General features: G+C 37.3%; 1 protein-coding gene across 2 annotated transcripts in view; it reads right to left on the bottom strand.

The window, feature by feature from the left end:
* Window positions 1–280: 280 nt before the first annotated feature.
* The window catches only part of LOC104235113 (DNA repair protein RAD50), a 29,576-nt gene continuing 6,771 nt past the window's right edge, over window positions 281–23,085 (bottom strand). The window contains exons 4-27 of one of the 2 annotated variants that reach the window (XM_070174177.1): window positions 18,271–18,446; window positions 16,855–16,969; window positions 15,608–15,836; window positions 15,223–15,401; window positions 14,953–15,123; window positions 13,673–13,777; window positions 13,487–13,594; window positions 13,197–13,408; window positions 12,929–13,021; window positions 10,824–10,951; window positions 10,164–10,278; window positions 9,808–9,937; window positions 9,498–9,707; window positions 7,849–8,057; window positions 7,464–7,665; window positions 4,210–4,379; window positions 3,812–4,136; window positions 3,118–3,243; window positions 2,968–3,020; window positions 1,604–1,754; window positions 1,185–1,247; window positions 860–993; window positions 642–770; window positions 281–518 (exon numbers count right to left, since the gene is read on the bottom strand). In XM_070174177.1, the coding sequence (XP_070030278.1) occupies window positions 479–518; window positions 642–770; window positions 860–993; window positions 1,185–1,247; window positions 1,604–1,754; window positions 2,968–3,020; window positions 3,118–3,243; window positions 3,812–4,136; window positions 4,210–4,379; window positions 7,464–7,665; window positions 7,849–8,057; window positions 9,498–9,707; window positions 9,808–9,937; window positions 10,164–10,278; window positions 10,824–10,951; window positions 12,929–13,021; window positions 13,197–13,408; window positions 13,487–13,594; window positions 13,673–13,777; window positions 14,953–15,123; window positions 15,223–15,401; window positions 15,608–15,836; window positions 16,855–16,969; window positions 18,271–18,446 (3,573 nt within the window). In that variant the 3' untranslated portion in view covers window positions 281–478. Of the gene's footprint in view, window positions 519–641; window positions 771–859; window positions 994–1,184; window positions 1,248–1,603; window positions 1,825–2,967; window positions 3,021–3,117; window positions 3,244–3,811; window positions 4,137–4,209; window positions 4,380–7,463; window positions 7,666–7,848; window positions 8,058–9,497; window positions 9,708–9,807; window positions 9,938–10,163; window positions 10,279–10,823; window positions 10,952–12,928; window positions 13,022–13,196; window positions 13,409–13,486; window positions 13,595–13,672; window positions 13,778–14,952; window positions 15,124–15,222; window positions 15,402–15,607; window positions 15,837–16,854; window positions 16,970–18,270; window positions 18,447–23,085 lie in introns of those variants that run through there. The other variant, XR_011407495.1, reaches the window with a different exon arrangement.

Genomic DNA, 23,085 nt, shown 5'->3' on the forward strand with positions numbered 1-23,085 from the left:
GCGTCAGATATGCACTAAAGTCAGATATATATTTAAAGTGACCTATTAGAGGATTAAACTTTAGATTGGCAGGCCAATGGAATTACATGGTAATGAACATATCTATCTCTTTAATTAATAAACTTTCTTCACAAATACTGCACTTCTCTTTTTTAGCCTTGGATAAACAAGAGTCGACTCACCCCTTCTGATACATTAGGTACCAGCTTGTTTCAGTTTCTTGCTTACGATCCACAGAAAGTCAGAAACCAGAATGTGAGGAAATTCAATGAAAAGTGGCTCAGCATAAATCATTTTACATTAGATAATTTACAGAGTACATAATACAAGAAAGAGCAGATTAAATATATATCCATGGAAAAATGAGATTGTTCTATTCAGTTTCCGTATACTGGACTAGTAGTTTATCAGTATGTACTAAGTCAAGCATGAAGTGTCTAACGAATAATCACTGCCAGAGGCTGAAACCCTTGTGATTTCAATCAAATATTTCCTGAGCTTCAATTATGCTGTGCTGGCTGAAAAAAATTGGGTGGGTGGGGTGGGGGTGGGGGTGGGGGTGGGGGGAGGTGTTAAAAGATGCAGGATACTGACAAAAAGTGTCATAGATCAAGAAGGGAATGGTAACCACTGAGACTTACTGGTCATCTTTTGTGATGCGATAATACTTTTCTGCATGCTGGCGCTGGCCAATATATTGAGCAAAGCGCTCGTCATGTGTAATGACAATTAATTGGAAGTTTTCTTGACCTTTCCTGTCCTCCATAATTCTGGTGATATCGAAGAAACAAAGAGGCAACTCTAAAGAATCTATATTGAAAAAGAGCTCACAATTAATAAATGAACACCAACCACATACCTTAAGAGAGCTGCTGCAAGACTCTCACTGTTGGGGCCATCTAGGTTTGTGGTTGGTTCATCCAGTGCTAGAATTCCGCAGTTGAGACAAAACGTTTCAGCCAATGCCAATCTTATAATAAGTGATGCAAGGACCTGAAGAATAACAAAGCTTTCAGTAAACAGCTGAAAAAGAGTCCACTAAAAGTTTCTTTTCTTTTTTATGGGGGAGGGAGGTGGTAGGAGGCAAAGCAAAGGGAAAGGACATCGTCAAACCAAAGCTTTTATTGGCATATAAATTAATTGAACACGTTAAAGAAAAAATGAAAAATGAGATGATTGATCACCTTTTGGCCAGCACTACACCTCCCTCGCATCTCTAGCTCAGTATCACCGGTTTGCATCAAAACCTGTGAATCACAAGCATTTTTAAAAAAAGGAAAAGTGAAAGAAGTCAAACAAACATTCAGGGGCTTTAAGCGTGAAGCTCACAATTCACCAAAAAAATAAAATACCTAATATATGGGGATTTAGTACTTATACATCAAGATTAATTTCAATGTACACTTTGCACTTGCCGCCACAAGGTGGATTTTAATTGGATTTATTCTTTACAGCTTTTACCATGTTTGAGTATACATAGGAAAATATCTTTCACATTAGAACTACTTCTATTCATCCCACCTTCTCAAATACCATCACATATTAAATTCTTTCAGCTGATAAAGAAAACACGACATAGCAGGCTTTAAAGATAGTTTAGTACCCTATAGCTGTAGGATCGAGTACCAGAACCTTCGGAATCTGAATGAATGCTTATGTAATCTATGTCCTGGCCCCTGTAAGTCTGCTGCCACAGTTCCCTGATAATCTTATTTATCTCTTCCATTTTCATTGTATGGAAGCGCATCAGTGCTCTGAAACAAGAGAAACCAAATAGAACATTGAAAGTATTTAATTCCACATTTGATCAAGTACAGGAGACGCCTGAAAAGAGTACAACATACAAAAATGGTCATCGTCTGGATAAGACACAATTTTTTCAAAAAGAAAAGGGAAGGGAGCTCGAAAAAATTGGATACTTAAATTTTGTACAACGTTGGTCTAGGAAACTAACGTTACATGACCTAGGGAGCTGCATGTAAAGAGTAGGACCTGTAAAGAGATTTGAGAATGAATTGCTTTGTTATTGCCTCAAGTATGTTGGGGTTTAAAGCAATAAAATACAATTGCGTTTTAAGTCTAAGTATAGAGTTTGTTCTATCCTCAAAATTCTAGCATTTTTTTAATTCCAAATGATCCACCACACCACGGAAGGTATGGTGTTCCTTATGCAGTAAGAATGTTTAACAATGGCTTTCCTCTGCCAAGCAAATATAAACTCAAAAGCAGAACTTGGCATGCACTAGTAGATACCCAAAATATCGAAGATAAGGCTTCATATCTGATGGCTGACTTCAAAATGAATAAAAAGATGATTGATATAACTTGGGTATATATTTCAAACCTACCTTTTTGAATGAAGTCCTTTCTTTAAACGAAGAAAAGACACAAGGGTAGCGCCCTCAAGGTTTTGGTCTGTGGTAAAAGTGCAGCTCATGATTTGTGTATTAGGTGCATGTCATGAGATCGAACCATGATACACACAAATGCCCAGTATTTAAGTAGAAAGAGTAGGGCAGGTCCATTATCCATTGTGTTTAGAACCGTGCGCTAGCTGAACCTCGGAGATTTCTTGGTTATCCAAAAGAAGAAAAGAAAGGACGGGTGGATAGCAATGTAGCAAAACATTCTCTTCTTCTGCTCCTCAGTACTAAGAAAAAGCGGTAAATGATTCAACAAAGCGTAAACAAGTCTACACTAATGCCATCTCCCTTAAATTTTTAACTCACTAACACTAAAAATGGTAATAACAGAAATTTTTTTAAGAAAAAATTATTGAAAAAATATGTGCTCCATTCGTGAAAACAAAACATATTTGAACTACTCCAATTACTATAGTCTTGAATATTCTTCAACAAGTTAGAAGAAAAATGTTTGAGTGCTAGAACCACGTGCTGTTTGCGAGAATGCACGTAAACTTACATCAAGTACAGAAAGAATCTAATAGCTAAAGTACAAAGAGCTCACTTGTCAAGGGCATTGTAATATCTGTCCAGATCCTTGTTTGCCATCTCCGTAGTCTGTCCAAAAGTACATTAATGACACGATTAGATACTCTAATGCCATAAATAACTAAGCAATTAGCTTCATAGTTGCACCAATGGACTAAGATATTACCTTCAGCTGGATTAGCTGATCAAAATAGCGTTTGTCAATATCCTTGTACTGTGGCTGCTTAAGATCAACTTTGTTCTTGGAAATGCTGCTTTGATAAACAGATAGGGTACCATGACACTTGTTTAACTGCAATAAGATAAACCATGTAAATTCAAAGGTCAATAGATTGCCACATACAGAGGTTTGATTTGAATCTAAACACGTACAGTGCTTTACTGAAAGGAAGGAATATCAAAACAATGAAAGTGTGAGTGAACAGTCAAGAGGAATGACAACCACCAAGGAATCAAGGAAAAGTATCCAAGAGAAATGTCGAATAAAAACTACAGCACTCACTATGTAGCTGATGCAAGTTATTTGATGATAATGCGTGATAAACTACTTTGAACTTGTTTCTAATCCACGTTGCCGAAGCTCAACTGTGCCTAGAAAGAATCCACTTTCAGACACACTACTGCTGCAGCTAGAAGATTTAAATTAACTAGACCAGATTATAGACCTTTAAAGTTGAATTCTCCATCATGATTAAGCTTGTATATTTTCCAACCTTTTCTGAAAGTCATATGGAAGCAAGAAGAGAAAAATTCCTGAGCGTAACACATCCATCTAAAGTCAAAAGGTAGCAAATGATGTCTGTCGGTTATTTATACTAAAACTGATTTCCGAATTCATTCACGAAGAGATCAATTCATACCTCAGAAAGTAGCTTCTCTCTTTCATGTGAAAGCCTTTTAAGCTCAGCCTCAATAGTGGAGAGGCCACCCATCTTCAGCACTTTATCTTCCAGTAATTCAATCTCACAGGTGAGCTTATCAACATCGGCCTTAGTTTTCCTATAGTTCAAGTTATCCTCAATGTTGCGTCTCAAATTGTCCTGGTTCTGCATTAAAGCCTTACTTTTTGCCACTTCAGCTGAAATCTCTTGCTTTCTGGACTCACAATTTTGAAGCTGAGATTCTGACAGGCTTCGCTTGTCCTGCAGTTCATTCAATTTTTGTTCTTTCTTTAACTCATAATACCTGCAGCACAAAACTAATTTCAATATCACCGATTAAAGAGTAATCTTCATTTCATCTAATGTATTGGACATACTCTCTAATTTTGGAGGTAATCTTCTTAAGTTCATCTACATCCTGTTGATAATGTCTTCTAATTTCTGCCTGCTCTTCCAACTCCTTGCTAAGTTTTGTTTTCAGATTTTGGTAGTCCCTAAAGTGCTTGTCCTTTTCCTTCGACAAGGGACCAACAGCCTCTGCAAGATGCTGAAGTTCACAATTATAAACAAATGCAATGTGGACTAGGAATCCATACTGTTTCTAGTTTTAAAAAGTAGTAGGTTCATGTAACAACATCAAAGATAGGCCTGAAATGGGTTGGATCAATTAACAAGAAACCAACAAAAATACAATTATGAATAAAGTCTGTCTGAAATCAACTTATGTGAAACGAAATTTCTAAGAGCACAGATCTTTTTTCAACCATAAAGTGCTTTTCGACCTGGCACATGCACAAAGGACTTCATAATTCCCAAAGAATAAAGTTGCAAACTACTCCGAGTTGCAAAATGGCAAGCACCAAAGGATGTGGAAATGGACCAAGTTTGTCCAAGGATCCTCCAAGGATTTTATCAAGCACACAGGACCAAAACTATCATGACAGACTAGAAAATTCATAGTATATTTCTGACATCTCCTTAATGCTTTCCTTTTCGAAGGACAGAAGCCAGAATAATCAAGCACACATTCTCCATGCAGAATTGTAGTTGTCCTGTAACATCCATTAACCACAAATGCATCACACCAAACAAATATATTAGCAAAACATTGTGGATATCAGAGCCTCTGCTGCAGTTTTGAGGTGAGTTTCCTTCCTCAGCAGCACTATAGGGTTCCAGTTGTTTGAAGTAGTCGAGTTTTTTCTCCCTCGCGGTGGCTTTATGCATCAAAAAAAATTATACACTAGTAGTGTGGAAAAACTAACACCACTACAAGCTTCCTCAGGCGACGGCGCAAAAAACCCCAGTAAGCAGCTCCGGGAAGGACCTCTCCACGCGCCGTCAACAACTCTGACTCCGACGACGCGTAGATCTCACGCGCCGGCGAGTAGCCAGCTTTCCGGCGACTTTTTCATGATTTTTTTTGCTCCTTTCAGATCGCCAGCAGTCCCACATTAGTTGTGGGATGGGTAATTGGTCTTCTTATATGGTCTTGGATAATCCTCACCTTATGAGCTAACTTTTAGGGTTGAGTTAGGTCCAATATCCATTTTCTTAACTTACATAGAGGAAATTGATGCCCAAATGGAAAAATTATGACAACAATGGCTGGGCATTATAGTTAATGCCCAGCCATGTCTTATTGTGTATATTTCATACATTTTGTGGTTTACATTTCAAAAGATTTTAACATTCTTATTTGGCCTTCTTATTTTAAGAAAAGTTAATTTCTTAGTTCTTGCTTTTCTCACTTTAAAGATAATGCATTTCCTTTTGTAAAATAAAAATGTTAATTTCTTAGTTTTTGCTTTTTTCACTTTAAAGAGAATTGCATTTCCTCTTGTAAAATAATGAGAATCGAACGAAATAAGAATCTTTTAGCACGATTTAGATGTTAGGGTTTTCTTTTTTAATACATCTAGTTATATATATGGAGAACTAGCATGCTGAAGAAGGTAACATTTTTTTACTTGGTATGTTGGTGTTGCATGTCAAAAAAGCATAGGCACGATATGGATCATCGCTTTTTTAGATGGTAACATATTTCATTAGGATTAAAAAAAAAGGTAGGTCTCAGCACAAAGATAGTGCTAAGAGAAACAAGCCCTAGTTATAAGACATCCAAAAAGGTAAAAAAACAAGCAAAAGACAAGTCTTGTGTCAGTTACAAGGACTCAATGAATCAACTAAGGACTCTACATCTTGAACTAAGCTTCTTTACACCAGAAATGAAAGAAAAATATACTATTCATTTTGATCTTATGTTCAGTGATCGCTGAATTTTCAAAGCATCTGGAGTTTCTTTCCAACCAAACTGTAGCGGATATGGATCATCTTTTATATTGCAAGTTTTCTAGAGAATGTGGGCCTTGCTATTTACAACATTCAAACATCAAGTTGGTGCACCCTAGAAAAGTAGCGGAAATGATGGCAGGGTGGAGCTCGAGATCGTCTGAAAAGAGGGGGGGGAAGACGGCACCTTTTTGCATATTTTCGGTCCTGTGAAAGGAACGAACTTTTGACGGAGTAGAAAGTCCAAAATCGAGGGTCAAGAGTTCTCTTTAATTTCTTTATACTCTTGGTGTAAAATGGAATTTTTTGCAGAAAGCTGGTTAGACTTTTGGGAGGCTTGATGTCTATGATTTTACACTCTTATAAAAAGGCAAACCTCCTAGATAAATAGATGTTGGAAATCCGGGGAGGAATAGCACTCAATCACACATTTTCTCTTGAAGACAAGTGGAGAAAAATATACTTCTATTACTTCTCTCAAGTCTCAACTTGACTCAAATAAATTGACTATACAACATTATCAGCAAACAGAAAAAAATAAGTTGGCCATACAACATACCAGGTACTCCTCTAACATGTACCTAGTCTAGTACATGTTTCATAATCAGTTCTACAACTCTGCTTTTTCCTAGTACATGTACAAGCCAATAAACTAATTCATGAACTACATAAGTAAAATCCATGTATCGCAGAAAATCTAAAACATTGTTTCTTCTTCCAGCATAAGGTTCAATCTCCAACATGGAGACTATGATAGGCAATGCTGGTTGAGCCATTCTCATTTGTTGTAAATATCGACACACTTAGTATGGCATCAACAAAATGATACTTGACTTATCAAAAGAAAAAAAAAGGTTTCTCACTTTAGAACAGATCTGGATTTTTACTTGGTATTGAAAGGATGCTAGGTTACCAAAGTGGGCAAGACAAGTGGCAGATAAGGGGAGAGAAGGCTCCAAGCATCAGGCTTCTCTCTGAATTTAGGTAATGGTTATGGATGTATGTGACGTGAGCCCTTCTCTCAGTTACTTTTTTAACCAAAAGCATATCAGTTTTAAGGTGTCATGAGTGCTAGCAAGGTTTGATACACAAGGAACAAATGTGGAGCACGTTGTAGAGGTGAGGGATCACAGGTGCTATTTTCACATAACTCTCAGTACACTGCTCTTTTAAGAGATTCCATGAAAACAAATACATGTTAGGGAGCAAAACAACTCAGCCTTTAAAAGAACGAATTAAAGAAGAAGACTACAACCACTAAACATTTGAATCTATGCTATTGGCTAGCTAAATGCAACTATGATAACCATGAACCTAATCAAAACTGTGAAAGGATTACCTTCTCTTCAAGCTCAACTTTATTTTTCTGCTCCACCAAGTCATCCAATTCCTCTTCTGCCCTTTTAACATTGTTCAATTTGTTTGCTGCTTGCGCCTTCTCTTCCCTTACAGTAAACCATCTCAATTGGAAACTTGAAAACTCATTTTCCATGTACCTCCGATCATCTTTCAGCTTCTCCACTTCCGAAGACAAATTTTCCCTGGTTGTCAGTTATAGGACAGTGATAAAAGTTACAGTCTAAGGCATAATTTTGTATTATTACAATTTAGGTGCTGACTCCCCTAGCTATTAAAAATACAAATACAAGAGTTTATCAAATTTGGTCTAACATACAGAAAAGAAGAAGAAAGAAGCACTTTAGCAGACAGGAAGAATAATATACCTTTTGCTCTGCAGTTCATCCAATTCTGATTGAATTTCCTCCATAGATCTTACGCCTTGCCCACGGATATCAAGACCATAATCCAAATCATCAACTTGCTTCTGCAGAGCTTGAATTTCTTGGAAAAGCCTGTCAGATGTTTCTACAGGTTGTATTAGCGCATCAACTGCATCCTTCTCAGCCTTTATCTGAGCCAAGACACCTAAAACCTGCTAGCAAAAAGGATTATTATGTACAATCAAAAAGAGTTAATGGATTATCTGTATGACAATTATTTCCCCTTCTCTTGCAAGCTCTGAGGAACATGTGCCCTCACTAATAGCATTATTTGATTGATTTCATTACTTACAACCTACATATTCATGCTAGGTTGCATGCTCAGCTAAAGCTGAACCACAAAGAGAGAGTAGTGGTGACTATGTTATCGCTCATCAAAATTGGATCTCCAAAAGAAGCTACCTTGGAATTTTATAAAGCAGTGATCACCACTTAGGGAAGCCAATGGCCGAGTTTATCAACTCCTTCTAAAATACTTCGTTGTTTTACCAAATCTTTTTGAAATGATTCTAGATCCAACAAAATCAGAACTCGATAAAATTAGACCAACTCTGCCAAATCCCAAGCAGCATAATAAGAATAGTGCAATAAAAAACAACTTAAATAGATATGAGAAATCATGTGGATGAGAAATGTGTAATATAGTGAAGAAAGCATGTAAAACATCATAAGAGAAACCAGCAAAATTAATAAGATGCCAAAAGTTAGTCTTGTATTGTGAGCATGAATTCCGAGACAAGATATACAGCTGATATATGTTAGCATATTTGTCTTTGCAAACAAGAACATAGAGTACATGAAGGCCACTTGTTAGTGTTAACATTACTAAAGGATGACGGACATCCTCCAACATATATTCTCCATGCATAGATGTATGTAATAAGGAATTGGTCACTGGATATATTTCCTTAGGAACAGGTATCTTATCCATTTTGCTGAGTCCATAGAAAACAAAAGGAGGAAGATCAAATTATGTTGAAAAAGGTGGCGGGAAAAGCCAAAATGGTGCAGGTAGACAAACAAGCTAAGTTGCTCGGACTCGGGTACAGGTGTCTAATATGGGTGCGAATCTAGAGGCGAGATCCTTCATGATCTAAATTTTTAAATTCGGGGGTATGGATACGGGTGCGAGGATTCGGCTAAAAATGATTCAAATATCTCAAAATAGAGTTATAGAAATATGCCAAAATTATGATATATTATGTGGAAAACCTACATGTGCTTGTAGAGTGCAGAAAGTTTCTCTTTTATTCTCAATTTCACCCTAGCTTTTGTATTAATTTTAGAAATCATTGTATCTGTCTCAAATTTCTCCGTCGATTTTGGTCAAAGTGCCCAAAATCGATTGACCAGATTCGGTACCTATCCCATACCCACAACCACGTTGTATCAACACGGGTGCGGCACCAAAACTGAAGAGTCCGAGCAACTTAGCAAACAAGTCATTACTTAAACAGAAAAGGTGGGGATGAAAGCCAAAATGGTGCAGGTGGCCAAACAGGTCGTTACTTCAGCATTCACAGTAACAGTTCCAATATATGACTGGTAAAGTCCCAATACTAGAAAATAAAATATAAAGGATCTGAAATTACATCATCAAGAGACTGATTTTTTTGATCTAATTCCTCGTTTAGCTCACTAAGGTTCTTCTCTGCTAGAGGTATTGATTCCTTTCCCACTTTGAGATACTCTTCATAAACCAAACGAAGCTTGTCTAACTGTTGGAAACGAGAATCAGCATTTGAAGAATCCATAGCTAATACTTTAATATGCTCAGCAGAGCTAGCAGCTTTCACTCGTTGCTGCAATTCATAAACAAAACATGAGTCAGGACAGTAGTAGTCAGAAGATGACTCTCCAAAAGAAACGGAAAGAATGACAAAATAGAAGTAAAAGAATGACCTTCTTAACAAATTCATCCTCCTCTTCAGCAGAGAATGGACGCTCACAGCAAGGGCAAATATGATGAGCACGAGCAACTCTTTCAAATGGATCAAACATTTGCCGCATACCATCGGCAATGTTGTACTTGCTGCATATCATCACATGAAATTTGAAAAAACAAAATCTAAGAATCATTCCAAGTTTCCCAAAGTGGAAGAATCACAAAAAGGTGTTTCTCATTGAACCGGTAAGGCAATAACTCTGAAGAGAAATATAAAACTTAATGTTTCATATATGAGTATTTTAGCAAAAACAGAAACTGTTACAATTGAATATCGGAAGACGGAATGGAACATTGACCCATCTAGACAAACCTTTTTTGGACATCCCTTTTTTCTTTGGCTGAGTCCATAATTTTGGGATAGGACTCTACACCAGCAAATTCCTGGTCCAGCAACTGGAGCTTTGATTCCAGAAATCTCTTTCTTGCTGCAAGCAGTAGGGGGAGATCTATATAAGCCCTCTCCACAAACGATTATCACTTTAAAGATTAATGGGAAACAAAGGAGCTCAAGCTAAGATGCTTTATTGAAGAGATGAATTAACTTGCGGAAAAGGAATAAAGAAGGGGAAGAAAAGGCCTCAATACTGCTAATTTGCTTTGTCAACCACCCCTTTATCCAGCTATATATTGGTTAAATTAATTATCTTTGAAGGAATTAACAAGTAACAATCAGAATCTCTAACTCTGGTAGACTTTAAATATGATTCGAAATACAGATTGTGAGTAAATGACTGCTGTTGTTTTGATAAGTCAGGAGTGAAATGACTACTATTCTGAAGTAGTTCTTTAGGAAGAATTTCTCAAACTCTGTGTCAATAAATATTCACCATATTAACCCATTCACATAGAATCTTATAAGAAACTTTATTATGTTGTGAAAAGGAAATTTTCCTAAGAAGCTTTTGAACAATCACTAAGAGAAGACACTATTCCACAAATTAGATTAAAGAAGCTCAGATATGAGCCTTACAGTCCATGTCCTTGTGATATTTGGACAAGTTATGCTTAACTTCTTCTATTTTCATCTGCGACATATTGACCTCCTTCTCAGCTTCGCGGGCTTTGGCACTCAAGTCATCAAACTCTCTCTGGAGAGCCCTGTGCTAGGAAGGTGCAGCTTAAAAGAATATCAAAGAGAAACATACAAATGCACAAACAATGAAGGAAAAACCAGAGATTGAAGAATAGAACTGTAAGATCCACTGATCACTGTAATGTGAAAAGACTTCTACCTACCTCCAACCAAGAGAGAGAAGTGGTGTTAGGGGATGGGGTTTACTATATCCAAAGAGAAAAAAAGGATTCACATGCATTGTAAACCAAGCAGGGCCATTTTATTAGTAGGATAAAGAATTGGGACCAAGCAGGGCCATCTTATTAGTAGGATAAGCCATATCTGCTTTATTTTCTTGAGCTACAGAGTTCTTGACCGAAATTTAAGCATTTTGAAGAGTAGCTGAGCAAATAAACTACTATAACTTAAGACATAAGCAACCAAAAAAGGATGTCAGACAAACTAAGTAACTAAAAGCTACGACGTCGAAAAATAAATAAAGTGGTACTAAAAACAGAATACAGTATCGGTATTAGACATCGAGGTATACCCATGATTGTAATTGTGCCGGTGCAAACCACCTTCCATCCAGAAGACAATTAAAATTGGTGTTTAATCTGATCTCTGTGTCATTATAAAGTGGTTTCATATAAGAACAATTTTGATCTCCTCATGAAGAGACCCCTAACAATCTCCGTCTTTTCTTTAATGAGTAATCATTCTATTCACAGATATAATTGCACCCCAAGAAGGTGATACAATGTTTATAAAAACTTTATAGTTTAAGCTCTAAGGAGTTCATAAGAGTTCAAGGATCTTTAACAAGTCAGATGTTGTTTGCACCAAAAGAAGAGTATACAGACTTTTTCTCTCAAGCTTATTAGATATTTACTTCTCTTTCAAAACATCTTGAACTCTAGCCGTAATGTCTATCCGATGCAAAGAGGAATAGCATTCTAATATTTCCTAATCTTTTTATGCACTGACTGTCCTCCCACATCCTGAAGCACTCTCCCAAACAGTTAGGCATATTCCACTGGAGTCCAGAGAGATTGGAGAACGTGCTCCATAGATCAGTAGCCAGCTTTCACTGAGGGAGCAGGTGACTGATTGTCTATTCTTTCTTTTCACACATAAAGCATCTCTTACGCTGTTGTATCACCTTCATAACCTGGAGTAACACTGCTCCTAAGGATGCTATTGGCACCTCATTTGCCTCACAAAGAGTTAGCTCAATATCTGGCTAAGGTCATGTGAGATATGCAGGTTTGAGGAATCCTTACGTTTCCAAAAAGTTAAACCATTCCAGCTCAAAGCCTTCTTGATCATCATGCTGAAGCTTTTCATCACGAACAGGAGAAGCAGAGGAGATATCAGAACTTTCCCTCCCCCTCTCTCCCCCTCCCACCCACCCCCAAGTCCCTCTGGTGAAACCGTTTTGGTCCTCGGACACCAAGCTGTCTATGCCAATTGGCTACACAACACTTGCCTTCCATGTGACCTCTAAGCATCTCATGCTCCTCCTAGGATGACTTGAACATGAGCAGTATACTTGTCCACTCTGATCCTTGTCCTAGTTGTTTCAGCTGTTTGAATACCAGACACATATGCATCCTAAGACAACACCTCTTCAGTAATATATAGGGTACAATTAAGGTTCTAGGATTTTAAGTTTTTCCAAAGGAAATATAGAAACTGGGAAAAGAACAGATTATAAAGCCTATGCCACTAAAGTAAGGTATACATATGTCCATATCGATCGACAATAAAGTACTGAGATTTTAGCTTTCAACGGGGATCTAATTAGTGCATATTTTACACAACAAAGAAGAAACATCAAATAATGCACTTTTTGCCCCTCAACTGTGGAGTACATTTTCGTGTCTGTGTTTTGCTTCGCATCTGCCAATAACAGCAGTCACGCCTTTGTTTAAAAGCTAAGAATGGTGGTGATCGAACTTCAAGAAAAAAAATCAAAGATTAAATATATTATGAGGACGCAAGAGATAGGGAAAAAGAACCTTTGTGCCTGAGTAATTTCTTTCTTCAAGTCCTTGTCAGATGGAAGCCTTCCTTTCAATACTCCTTTTACTTTATCCTTGTTATCATCCATTCTGTTAGTTTTATTGAAAAAAGCATCACTTGTGAACAAAAGAGTATAGCTATAATAAACACAACAAAAATGTGGCGCAACACTACAAAAAGGAAAAATGACTTACGTCTTTTTCTGTTTCTACTTTAGCCCTAATTAATTGTGGATGAAACACTATGAAGTGAAAAGTGACTTACAGCTTTTTATGTTTCTTCTTGAGAGTTTCCAGCTCTGCCTTCTTAAGAGAGAGCTTAATTCTATCCTCAGACTCATTGGCCATACGATCTTTTTCAGCATGAAGATCTTTAAGTTTTTGGTCTATGGTGAACATCTCAGTCTGCTTTTGCCTTATGTTTGAGTCAAATTCTCTTTCTGCAAGCTGCTTAGACTTTCTCTCGCATTCAATTTGCTGAAAGAACAAAGATGCGTTAGCCACATAACTAATGTTCATCAAAAAGAGTTGAAATATTAAGCAGAGACATCAAACCATTTTTTTCTCTCTCTCATCAAGATGAGCCATATTAACATTAGAAATCTCACGTTCAAACTCATTCCGCTCATTTTCCTTCTCTTCAATACGCTTCAAAATGCCATTCTGCAGTGATGGAACCAAGAAAATGTGTAAAAATGCCACATCATTAGCATACCAGCAATGTTACCCATAAGAATAAACCTTAATATCTGCTCTAGCCACTTTTTGCGCCTCCTTTTCATTCCAGAGGTTATTTGCAATTTCGTATTGATGCCACGCAGCTGCAATTTCTGCCTCATTTGTTTCCTAAAACAACGTTACTCGAAGTGAAAGTTAGCTTCTTCATATGATGTCAGAAAAGTTTAGATGAAGCAAAGTATGAGCGAGTATGACAGATGTCAGGTTATGCTTTTCTATGTTTCAGAGAAAGCAATTACAAAGTTGAGAACATGAAGCACCTAATTTTACAGTTAAACACTGATATCTATGTCTCACGATATCCATTTTATCAGATACATAAAGTAGTCAAGAGAATCTGCGGCAGCAGATATAGAGAAGTCAACTAGACTAAGTAGCTGGACATGGCATAGGGATCCAACAATCCAACTGGCATCCCATTGTGGATCTAGCGGTCCAAATTAAAGTGGGTTTTCCAAAATACACGCTGCTGTTTGAGACAGAAAAACAGAAGTTGACTGGTAATCACAAACCTAAGAACATTGAGAGTAAAGGTCCCAAGAAAAGAATCAGAACTAACAAAATGAGAAGCAAGAGAAGAGAAAAACTGTTTGCCCTGATGGTCAAACTTAATATAAAAGAGCTCCAGCTCCTTATACAGGAGTTTACTACTTTAATAAGGTATATTACCTTATCTACAAGGATCCTGTTTAATACGAGTATTTTAGATATCCTACACACATAGGTATAATGAATCTGGACATAATCTCGCCGAGCAAATAGGTTAAAGACTCGAGTTTTCCACTTAGATGCTTGATTCTCATAACTAACAGTACCTCGGTAAATTAGTATGCTTACTGACTATCTGAACAACCAAAGCAAGGGAATACAAGTTCAGAATGGATTTTCTCATGAATGATGTGACAATCAATCTTGACATGTTTGCCCCTTTCCTGGAATGCAGGTTGGACGCAAGATAAATCTAATAATAGACCAAATGATGACTATTTTAAGTTTAAAGCGAAAATTAATGACAAACAAGATGAATTCAATAAATACCTCCAAACCTGAACTTCATTTCAAGGAAGACTTGATATTCAAACAGCAGCAAGACTTACACACTTAAAGACACAATTATATGCCATTGGATAGAAACATGAATAACATAAATGAAACAAAAAGAGAAGGGCATTCAAGCCTCGCAACATAGCTGAATCAAAGTAAAATTAATCTTAAACTGACAAGTTAAAACAACATAGCATGTCTAAATATATGTATATAGGCTGGTACAGTGAAAGAACCACCTTTTTATCTTGTAAATCCTTATCAAGATGTGCTAATCGTAGGTTTATACGATTCATTAAATTCAATGTGACATCATCACTGAGCGGCCCACTTGGAACAGCACCTAAGTTATGTCTGCCAAAAAGCTTCCTGATAATGACGTCTCTTTCATTCTTTAACACCGCAAGAGCCTAAGACACAAAAATCAAAAAGAAAGTGAACCTTAAGAAAGGGAAGCAAGATGCGAGAACTTTAAGAAATCAACCAGCACATAGGCCGAAGGAAATTACTTCAGCCTCAGCTTGAAGCTTGCTGATCTCCACGATATAGTCTGTCATGGACTGCTTAAGAAGGGAACTCTTTGTCTCTGAGTCATTCATTTCCCTCTCCAACTTGCTAATTTTCAATTCCAGAAGCGCTATCCTTTCATCAAACTTTGTTTTCCATTCACTCAGCTCTTCATCAGTGTCTAGCAATTCAAAAGTGAAAATATTTGAAGATATCAATTTTTACAAAAAGTACTTCAGCGAATAAACATGCACACATACACAAAATAAGAATTTACTTAAGGATATTAACAACATGAATTATGTTCAGCTTGATGTCTAATATGATTTGTGCATCACTTCTGTGCCGAAAGAATAAATATATATCAGTATATTCCTTTTAGTAAACCTTCATTCTCCTCTGCCAGTGCTGCATACTGTTTTTCCTGTTCATTGAACAATGTTTTCCTTTCAGCAGTTTTGGTGGCTATCTCTCGCTGCAATTGATGAAGGTCCTTTAAAGTTGCTTCAGTATGGTGGATCTTACTCTCTAGAGTCCGAATCTCTTTTTCAAGCTCCTCCATCTGACTTTTCAGTGACTCGGTTTTCTCTTTATCTTGGGCAATGCTTTCCCGCAGCTAGATTAAAAGACAAGATCAAATTACTATCGTTTTATAATGTACCATTCGTTTAACTAGTGCAGTCCTCAACCAAAGTCAAAAACAGTATTGATATCAGAATTACAGGTTCACATTGCTCTATGGTTAGAGAACAACTATGATCAAAACAACATGGTATTAATATCTGGAAGATCACAGAAAAAATAAGTGTGTATGTACATTTAGAAGCAACAACAAATCTCAAAACCTAGATTAAGCATTAAAGAGAACTTCAGTCAAAAGCTTTTACGCTGGCTCTCTACAATCCTTCTTGTTTCTAGTTGCATTAGCTCAAAAGTTTTCACATATTCACACATACAGGAACAACGATCCCTTGGGTTAATAAGAAGAAGAATCTATCTGCTCACAGCAGAGTAAGAGGGGGAACAGGGAACAGGCCCACTTGCCACGAGGTGAAAGACAGAAGCAAAGTTTTGACATTACAAGCAGATCATTCAAAAAAAAATGACATAACAAGCAGAGGTATTTCTGTTCATTGGAAATATTTTTATGGAGTGGACAGCAGTATCAATATATGACAGAGGAGTCATGAAGATGGTGGTACTTATTAACAGGCCTTCAACAAAAGATCTGCCAAATGGCATTTCCAGAAGTGGGGACTGATCTCGATAACTTATCAAACATGCTCAAAAATATCCACAATGAATTCCTCTTGGTTTCAAGAATAGGAAATTTCTCTTGAAATTCTTCTTGGTAGGAAATTTATCTTTTTTTAATTACAAAATGGGGTAAATTTCTCTTCGTTTTGCTAAATTATCGAGCCTAAAGCAAGGCATTCAAATTATAGTTCCTCCATTTTCAAGCAACAGGATCTAACATCATAAATGAATGAGTAATATGTAACATCAACAAGCATAAGTTTTATCGAAAAAACTGATTTAAGTGATAGCTTCTAGAAGTTTGGACAACTGCCTGAGTGGATAAAAAGGAGAAGAGAGGGAAAAAACACATATTTCAATAGAGGTCACTTCAGAACCTTGTAAGCAGCATCTTTCAATGTCTGAAGATTCTCCAGTTTCAGCTTATATGTCTTTATTTCTTGAGCTTGATCCTTGTGAAGCTTTTTAATAACCTCCAACGCCTTTGTGTATCTAAACAGTAAAAATAAAGTAGAATTTAACTTACAGAAGGAAAAATGTAAGTTACGGTGCCCATTAGCTCGATATCCCAAGGACTAAACAACTCTGAATATTGAGTAATCAACTTTTTAGCATTTGGTTAGAACCAAACAAATATAAACCAAGCAAGAAAAATTGAAAAAAGAAATGCAAGAAGAACTTTGTCCCTACTCCCTTGTACCAGAAAACCCATATTCCCTATGTAAAGCCAGCTTAACCACTGCACATCAGAAATTGCCATTGCATGGAAATCACCTACCTATTTACACCATAATTTTTCTCAAAAGACCTCTTAACACACAGAGAGATGCAGTTATATCTTGACAGACTTGAGCATCACAATCAGACAGCATCTCAACTCTCAAGAAACAACGACAATTTGGGGCAGATGCTCAATGACGTATGTGCTTAAAGATAAAAATGGGTTGTTCCATTATAGGATGACCGATGATGAACTAAGTTTTGAATCAGCAGCAAGAAAGACGCGTTTATTTTATTTATTTATTTTTTATAACCATAAAAGCAAAATGATTCCGAGATAATCATTCTACCTACTCATTAAGCACCGAACTTAGTGAAAAGCTTACTCCAGATGTCATGATTCATTGATTCTGGTATCGAGCTCAAAATCTCATACTAATTTCAAATCCTGATGATGATGCTCAATAAGTGGTTAACAAATACCCTTCTTTTGTAGAGACCAAGCTAGTAAGTTTTGACAGCACTGAGACATGCATGAGTCCAGGTAAACCCGCTAAACCTTAGATATCCTAACTTGAGAACTGTGGACCAAGAATGCAGCTTAAGTAGTGTCAAATTCGGGAATCCAAAAGAATCCTACCCAGAGAATTCTAAGCATTGGTATCTCCAGCAACTTGCGGAAATTCATACAGATGAACATGGATTAGATTCAAACAGCATTAAACGGGGGAAACTGAAGATTCTATTCCAGATTTTGTGCATCTTTTGCGTAAAGAGAGTGTACTAACTGGTGCATCTATGATTCTTGCCCCTTTGATACTTTTTCTCCGTTAAAAGTTTACTGATGAATCATAACAACATGGAGTAAATGCAAATAGAAAAAGTTAGAAAGGCTGAGGCAGGGACTAGTCTTCTTTTCAATGTTCTTGACCGAGTAAAATGATGATAGGCTAGAATTTCATGCCTATTCAAGAAAGAATATAACTACACCGGATGATACAGAAGAATACATCTTTCCAACACCAACTCTGTTGATAATCAATGAAATATCCACTATTGAAAACATGAATTACCTAGTAGCGGAGAAAATATCATCAAACTTCTTTTTCAGCGTAGAAGGATCTTGCAATGGCCAGTTTGCCTCATCTTGGTGAACAAAAATCACATTTTCAAGAATGGCCTTTGAGACACCCATGAGAGCAGGAATTTCTCGGTCCATATCGGCACATCTATAGCTTAGGCAAACTTTCTGCAAGCAAATAAGCTAAGAATTCAGGAAAGAAACTTTTTCCCTGCCAAACCATTGCTCGAATAGAAGTCTAAGCTTCTCCTATCACCCTAAGCAAATCCAAGAGCTTTTTTTTATCAGTAAGCAAAATCCTAAGAGCTATAGTTGGATATGATGCAGTATGCTTCAAACCGGAAATGACAAACAATATCAGAGGACAAATATAAGAGGAGAGGGAAGCAAAGGAGAAAATTTAATCTGGCTCACATATTTTCTTTTTTCATAGATTGTACAAAAATACAAATTACAATTGCCCCTATGAGAACGGTTAGATAATGAATGTAGACATAATCTGAATGTAGACATAATCTTATGTAATATACGTAGCTAGCATAATTATAGGGATTCACAACAAATTTATAGGATTTCCTTTTTGATTCTTTCCATAGTTAAAGCTCTATGTACTTGTATATATACTTGTTACTTCTTGAATACAAAACAAGAGAGATTTCTCTATTGTCTTTGTACTTTACATGGTATCAGAGCAGGTCTACTGCTCGCCGGAGTTGAGTCAAATCCGTTGCCGGAAATTCCTTGGCCGGAAGCTAATATGAGGTCTTTTTGACATTTCCAGTTGACTTGTGGTGGTTCTCTGATCATAGAACCACATTTTGGCAAAGAACAACCTCAGACCCAGTGTTATCAAAGACGAAAAGCGCAAAAAAGCTCTAAGGCCTGTTGGGGCTATAAGCGCAAAGCGTAAAAAAAGCTTGAGCTTTAATGAAAAAAGACCGGAGAAAAAGTAAAAACATGTATATATAGTCCAAGACCAATAATTATAAGCATGAATAACAAATATATGGACAAAAAAATTGAAAAAAAGTTATGAAAAAGTGAAATATCAATTGTTAAGTATTGCCTTTCGGGATTACACTCATTGGCAAGGAAAAGTATACTTTAGAGCCTTGATGCAACACTGAAGCGTCCACAAAGCGACGCGAAGCGCTCAACATGTTTTGAGCCTCGCTTTAGGGCTTAAGCGCGCTTTAAGCACGCCTTTGACAACACTGCTCAGACCAAATCTTATTCTCACTTTGTTTGGTCAGGTTTGAGTTTGGTTTATTGGTTATTCGATTTCTTTAATTCTGTGGTATTTTTCTTGGAGGTTGCCTGTGTGAGAAGCTTGCATCTTTATTTTTGACTCACTGTGGTGATCGATTAGTGACTTGATATTGTCTGTTGGGTCTTTCCTTATCAGAAATTGAGTTGGGGACAAATTCGTTTGGTTCTCTAATTTGGTTAAGTGGATTATTAAAGTTGAATCATGTTCAATAGATTGTTGATTTCATATCTACCGGGATCTGTTTGAGTATCTTTTAGCTTCGGGGACCTCTGTTAGTTTAATCAGTTTGTTATTGAAAGGAAAAAATGATGGTAAAGAATAATAATGCAACAACTCCTAGTCCAACAATCTTGGTTTCAGATGAGTTTCTAAAATTCCTTCAATATCATAAATCAGTTAAGGAATCTTCTTCAGTTACTGTCTTTGTTGGGTTAGATAAAACATGTCTTATCACCTCTTCCAATAAATAAGTGATCGATTCTGGTGCTACAAATCACATGACAGGTAATCCAGATATTTTTTCTAGCTTTCGCTCACATAAAGCACCCTATCCGGTTACTGTAGCTGATGGATCAACTTGTGGCAGTGTTGTATCTGAGAATGTTAAACCAACTTCCTCTATTACCCTGTCATCTGTATTAAGTCTACCAAACTTGGCCTTTAACTTGATTTCTGTTAGTAAAATTACCAAAGACCTTAACTGTTGTGTTGCATTCTTTCCCGATCATTGTTTGTTTTTAGATCTTAAGACGATGCAGGTTATTGGTAAAGGATATATATCTAGTGATCTCTACATTCTTGATAAATGGGAGCCACAGTCTGTTGCATGCTCTAGTATCGTGTCTCCTTTTGAAGCACGTTGTCGACTTGGACATCCCTCTTTGCCTTTATTAAAGAAGCTCTGTCCTCAGTTTCAGAATATTTCATCATTGGATTGTGAGTCATGTCGATTTGCAAAACACCATCGCATCTCGTTAAGTCCAAGGGTTAATAAGCGAGCTGAGTCAGCTTTTAAGTTGGTCCATTCTAATGTTTGGGGACCATGTCCGGTTGTTTCTAAAACTGGGCATAAGTATTTTGTCACTTTTATAGATGATTTTTCTCGAATGACTTGGATTTACTTTATGAAGAGCCGCTCTGAAGTGTATACTCATTTTTCTGTCTTTTGTGCTGAAGTCAAAACTCAATTCAATGTTTCAGTACGTACTCTAAGGAGTGATAACGCTAAAGAATACATGTCAGAGTTATTTCAGTTCTACATGAGACAACATGGTATATTACATCAGTCTTCATGTGTTGATACACCCTCTCAAAATGGAGTTGCTGAGAGAAAGAATAGGCATCTACTTGAGACAGCCCGAGCACTTTTGTTCCAAATGAAGGTTCCTAAACAGTTCTGGGCTGATGCGGTTTCTACGGCTTGTTTTCTGGTTAATAGCATGCCATCTGATGTACTCGATGGTAACGTGCCTTATTGTGTTCTTTTTCCGAACAAGTCATTATTTCTGGTGGAACCTAAGGTGTTTGGAAGCACATGTTATGTTCGAGATATTCCACCATCTCTTACCAAGTTGGATCCCAAGGCTGTGAAGTGTGTTTTCCTGGGCTATTCTCGCCTTCAGAAGAGGTATCGATGTTACTCTACTAAGCTTGGCAAATATTTAATGTCAACTGCTGTGGTATTTTCAGAGACTACACCATTCTTCTATGCAACTCCCATTTCTACAAGCTAGGAGGAGGAAGATGAGTGGCTAGTATATCAGGTTACCCGTACTTTAACAGAACAATCAGATGATACTCTTTGATCTCCCAGTTCTTCTATTGAGCACCAATCGACTATTATGCCTTCAGTATCTGCTCCCGCAAGACCTCCAATTGTTCAAGTATATTCACGGAGGCGAGAGACAAATGATACATGTCCCGCACCAGTTCCTGCATCATCTGATTCTCCTTTGCCTGATCCTCTAGATAACCTTGATCTTCCTATTGATCTTCGCAAAGGTACACGTACTTGCAAATCGACATATTCTGTTGCTAACTTTGTTTCCTATGACCACTTATCCTCTACGTCTAGATCTATGATTGCTTCTCTAGATTCCATCTTCATACCCAAAACAGTGAAGGAGGCTTTGAATCATCCCGGATGGTCTGATGCAATGCTTGAGGAAATACATGCTTTAGAGGATAACCACATGGGATTTGGTAGATTTACCAAAGGGAAAGAAACCAATGGGATGCAAGTGGGTCTTTACCGTTAAAGTTAATCCAGATGGTTCTGTGGCAAGACTTAAGGCCAAACTTGTGGCGAAAGGGTATGCTCAGACTTATGGGGTGGATTATTCTGACACCTTCTCCCCGGTTGCCAAACTCACTTCTGTCCACTTATTTATTTCTCTAGTTGCGTCCGAGAATTGGCTTTTACATCAGTTGGATATCAAGAATGTGTTCCTTCATGGTGATCTTCAAGAGGAAGTGTATATGGAGCAACCACCCGCTTTTGTCGCTCAGGGGGGTATGGGAAAGTCTGTCATTTGAAAAAGTCCTTGTATGGCTTGAAGCAGAGTCCGCGAGCTTGGTTTGGCAAGTTCAGTGAGGTAGTTCAGGAGTTTGGGTTGAAAATGTGCGATCACAGATTCTTCTATCAGAAATCAGTAGTTGGCACTATTCTCCTTGTTGTATATGTTGATGGTATTGTTATAACAGGAAGTGACTATGCTGGGATTTCTTCCCTCAAGTCTTTTCTGCATATTAGGTTTCATACAAAGGACTTGGGCCAGTTGAAATACTTTTTGGGAGTAGAAGTAAATAGAAGCAAGAAGGAAATTCTTTTGTCTCAGAGAAAGTACATTCTTGACTTGCTTGCAGAAACTGGAAAGTTGGCAGCTAAACCTTGCAGTACTACAATGGTTCCTAATGTGCATCTTATGAAAGATGATGGTGATCCTTTTGATGATCCAGAGAGATACAGGAGGTTAGTTGGGAAATTAACTTCCTTACTGTGACTTGTCCAGATATTGCTTTTGCGGTAAGTGTTGTTAGCCAGTTCATGTCTGCACCACGGTCAAACATTGGGCAGCTTTGGAACAAATTTTGTGTTACTTGAAAGGAGCTCCTGGACTTGGCATATTATATAGCAATCACAATCATACTCGTATTGAGTGTTTTGCAGATGCTGACTGGATTGGATCGAAAATTGATAGAAGATCTACTACAGGTTATTGTGTCTTTGTTGGAGGAAACTTGGTATCATGGAGGAGTAAGAAGCAAAGTGTTGTATCTCGATCTAGTGCAGAATCTGAGTATAGAGCTATGTCACAGTCTACATGTGAGATTATGTGGATACATCATTTGTTGACTGAAATTGGGTTAGAGCATCCAATACCAGCAAAACTCTGGTGTGACAATCAAGTTGCCCTCCATATTGCGTCAAATCCGGTGTATCATGAAAGAACTAAGCATATTGAGGTTGACTGCCATTTTATTTGTAAGAAGATTCAGGAGAACTTGATCTCCACTGGCTACGTGAAGACAGGAGAG

The sequence above is a fragment of the Nicotiana sylvestris genome, chromosome 5, assembly GCF_000393655.2.
Source record: "Nicotiana sylvestris chromosome 5, ASM39365v2, whole genome shotgun sequence".
Classification (NCBI taxonomy): domain Eukaryota; kingdom Viridiplantae; phylum Streptophyta; class Magnoliopsida; order Solanales; family Solanaceae; genus Nicotiana; species Nicotiana sylvestris.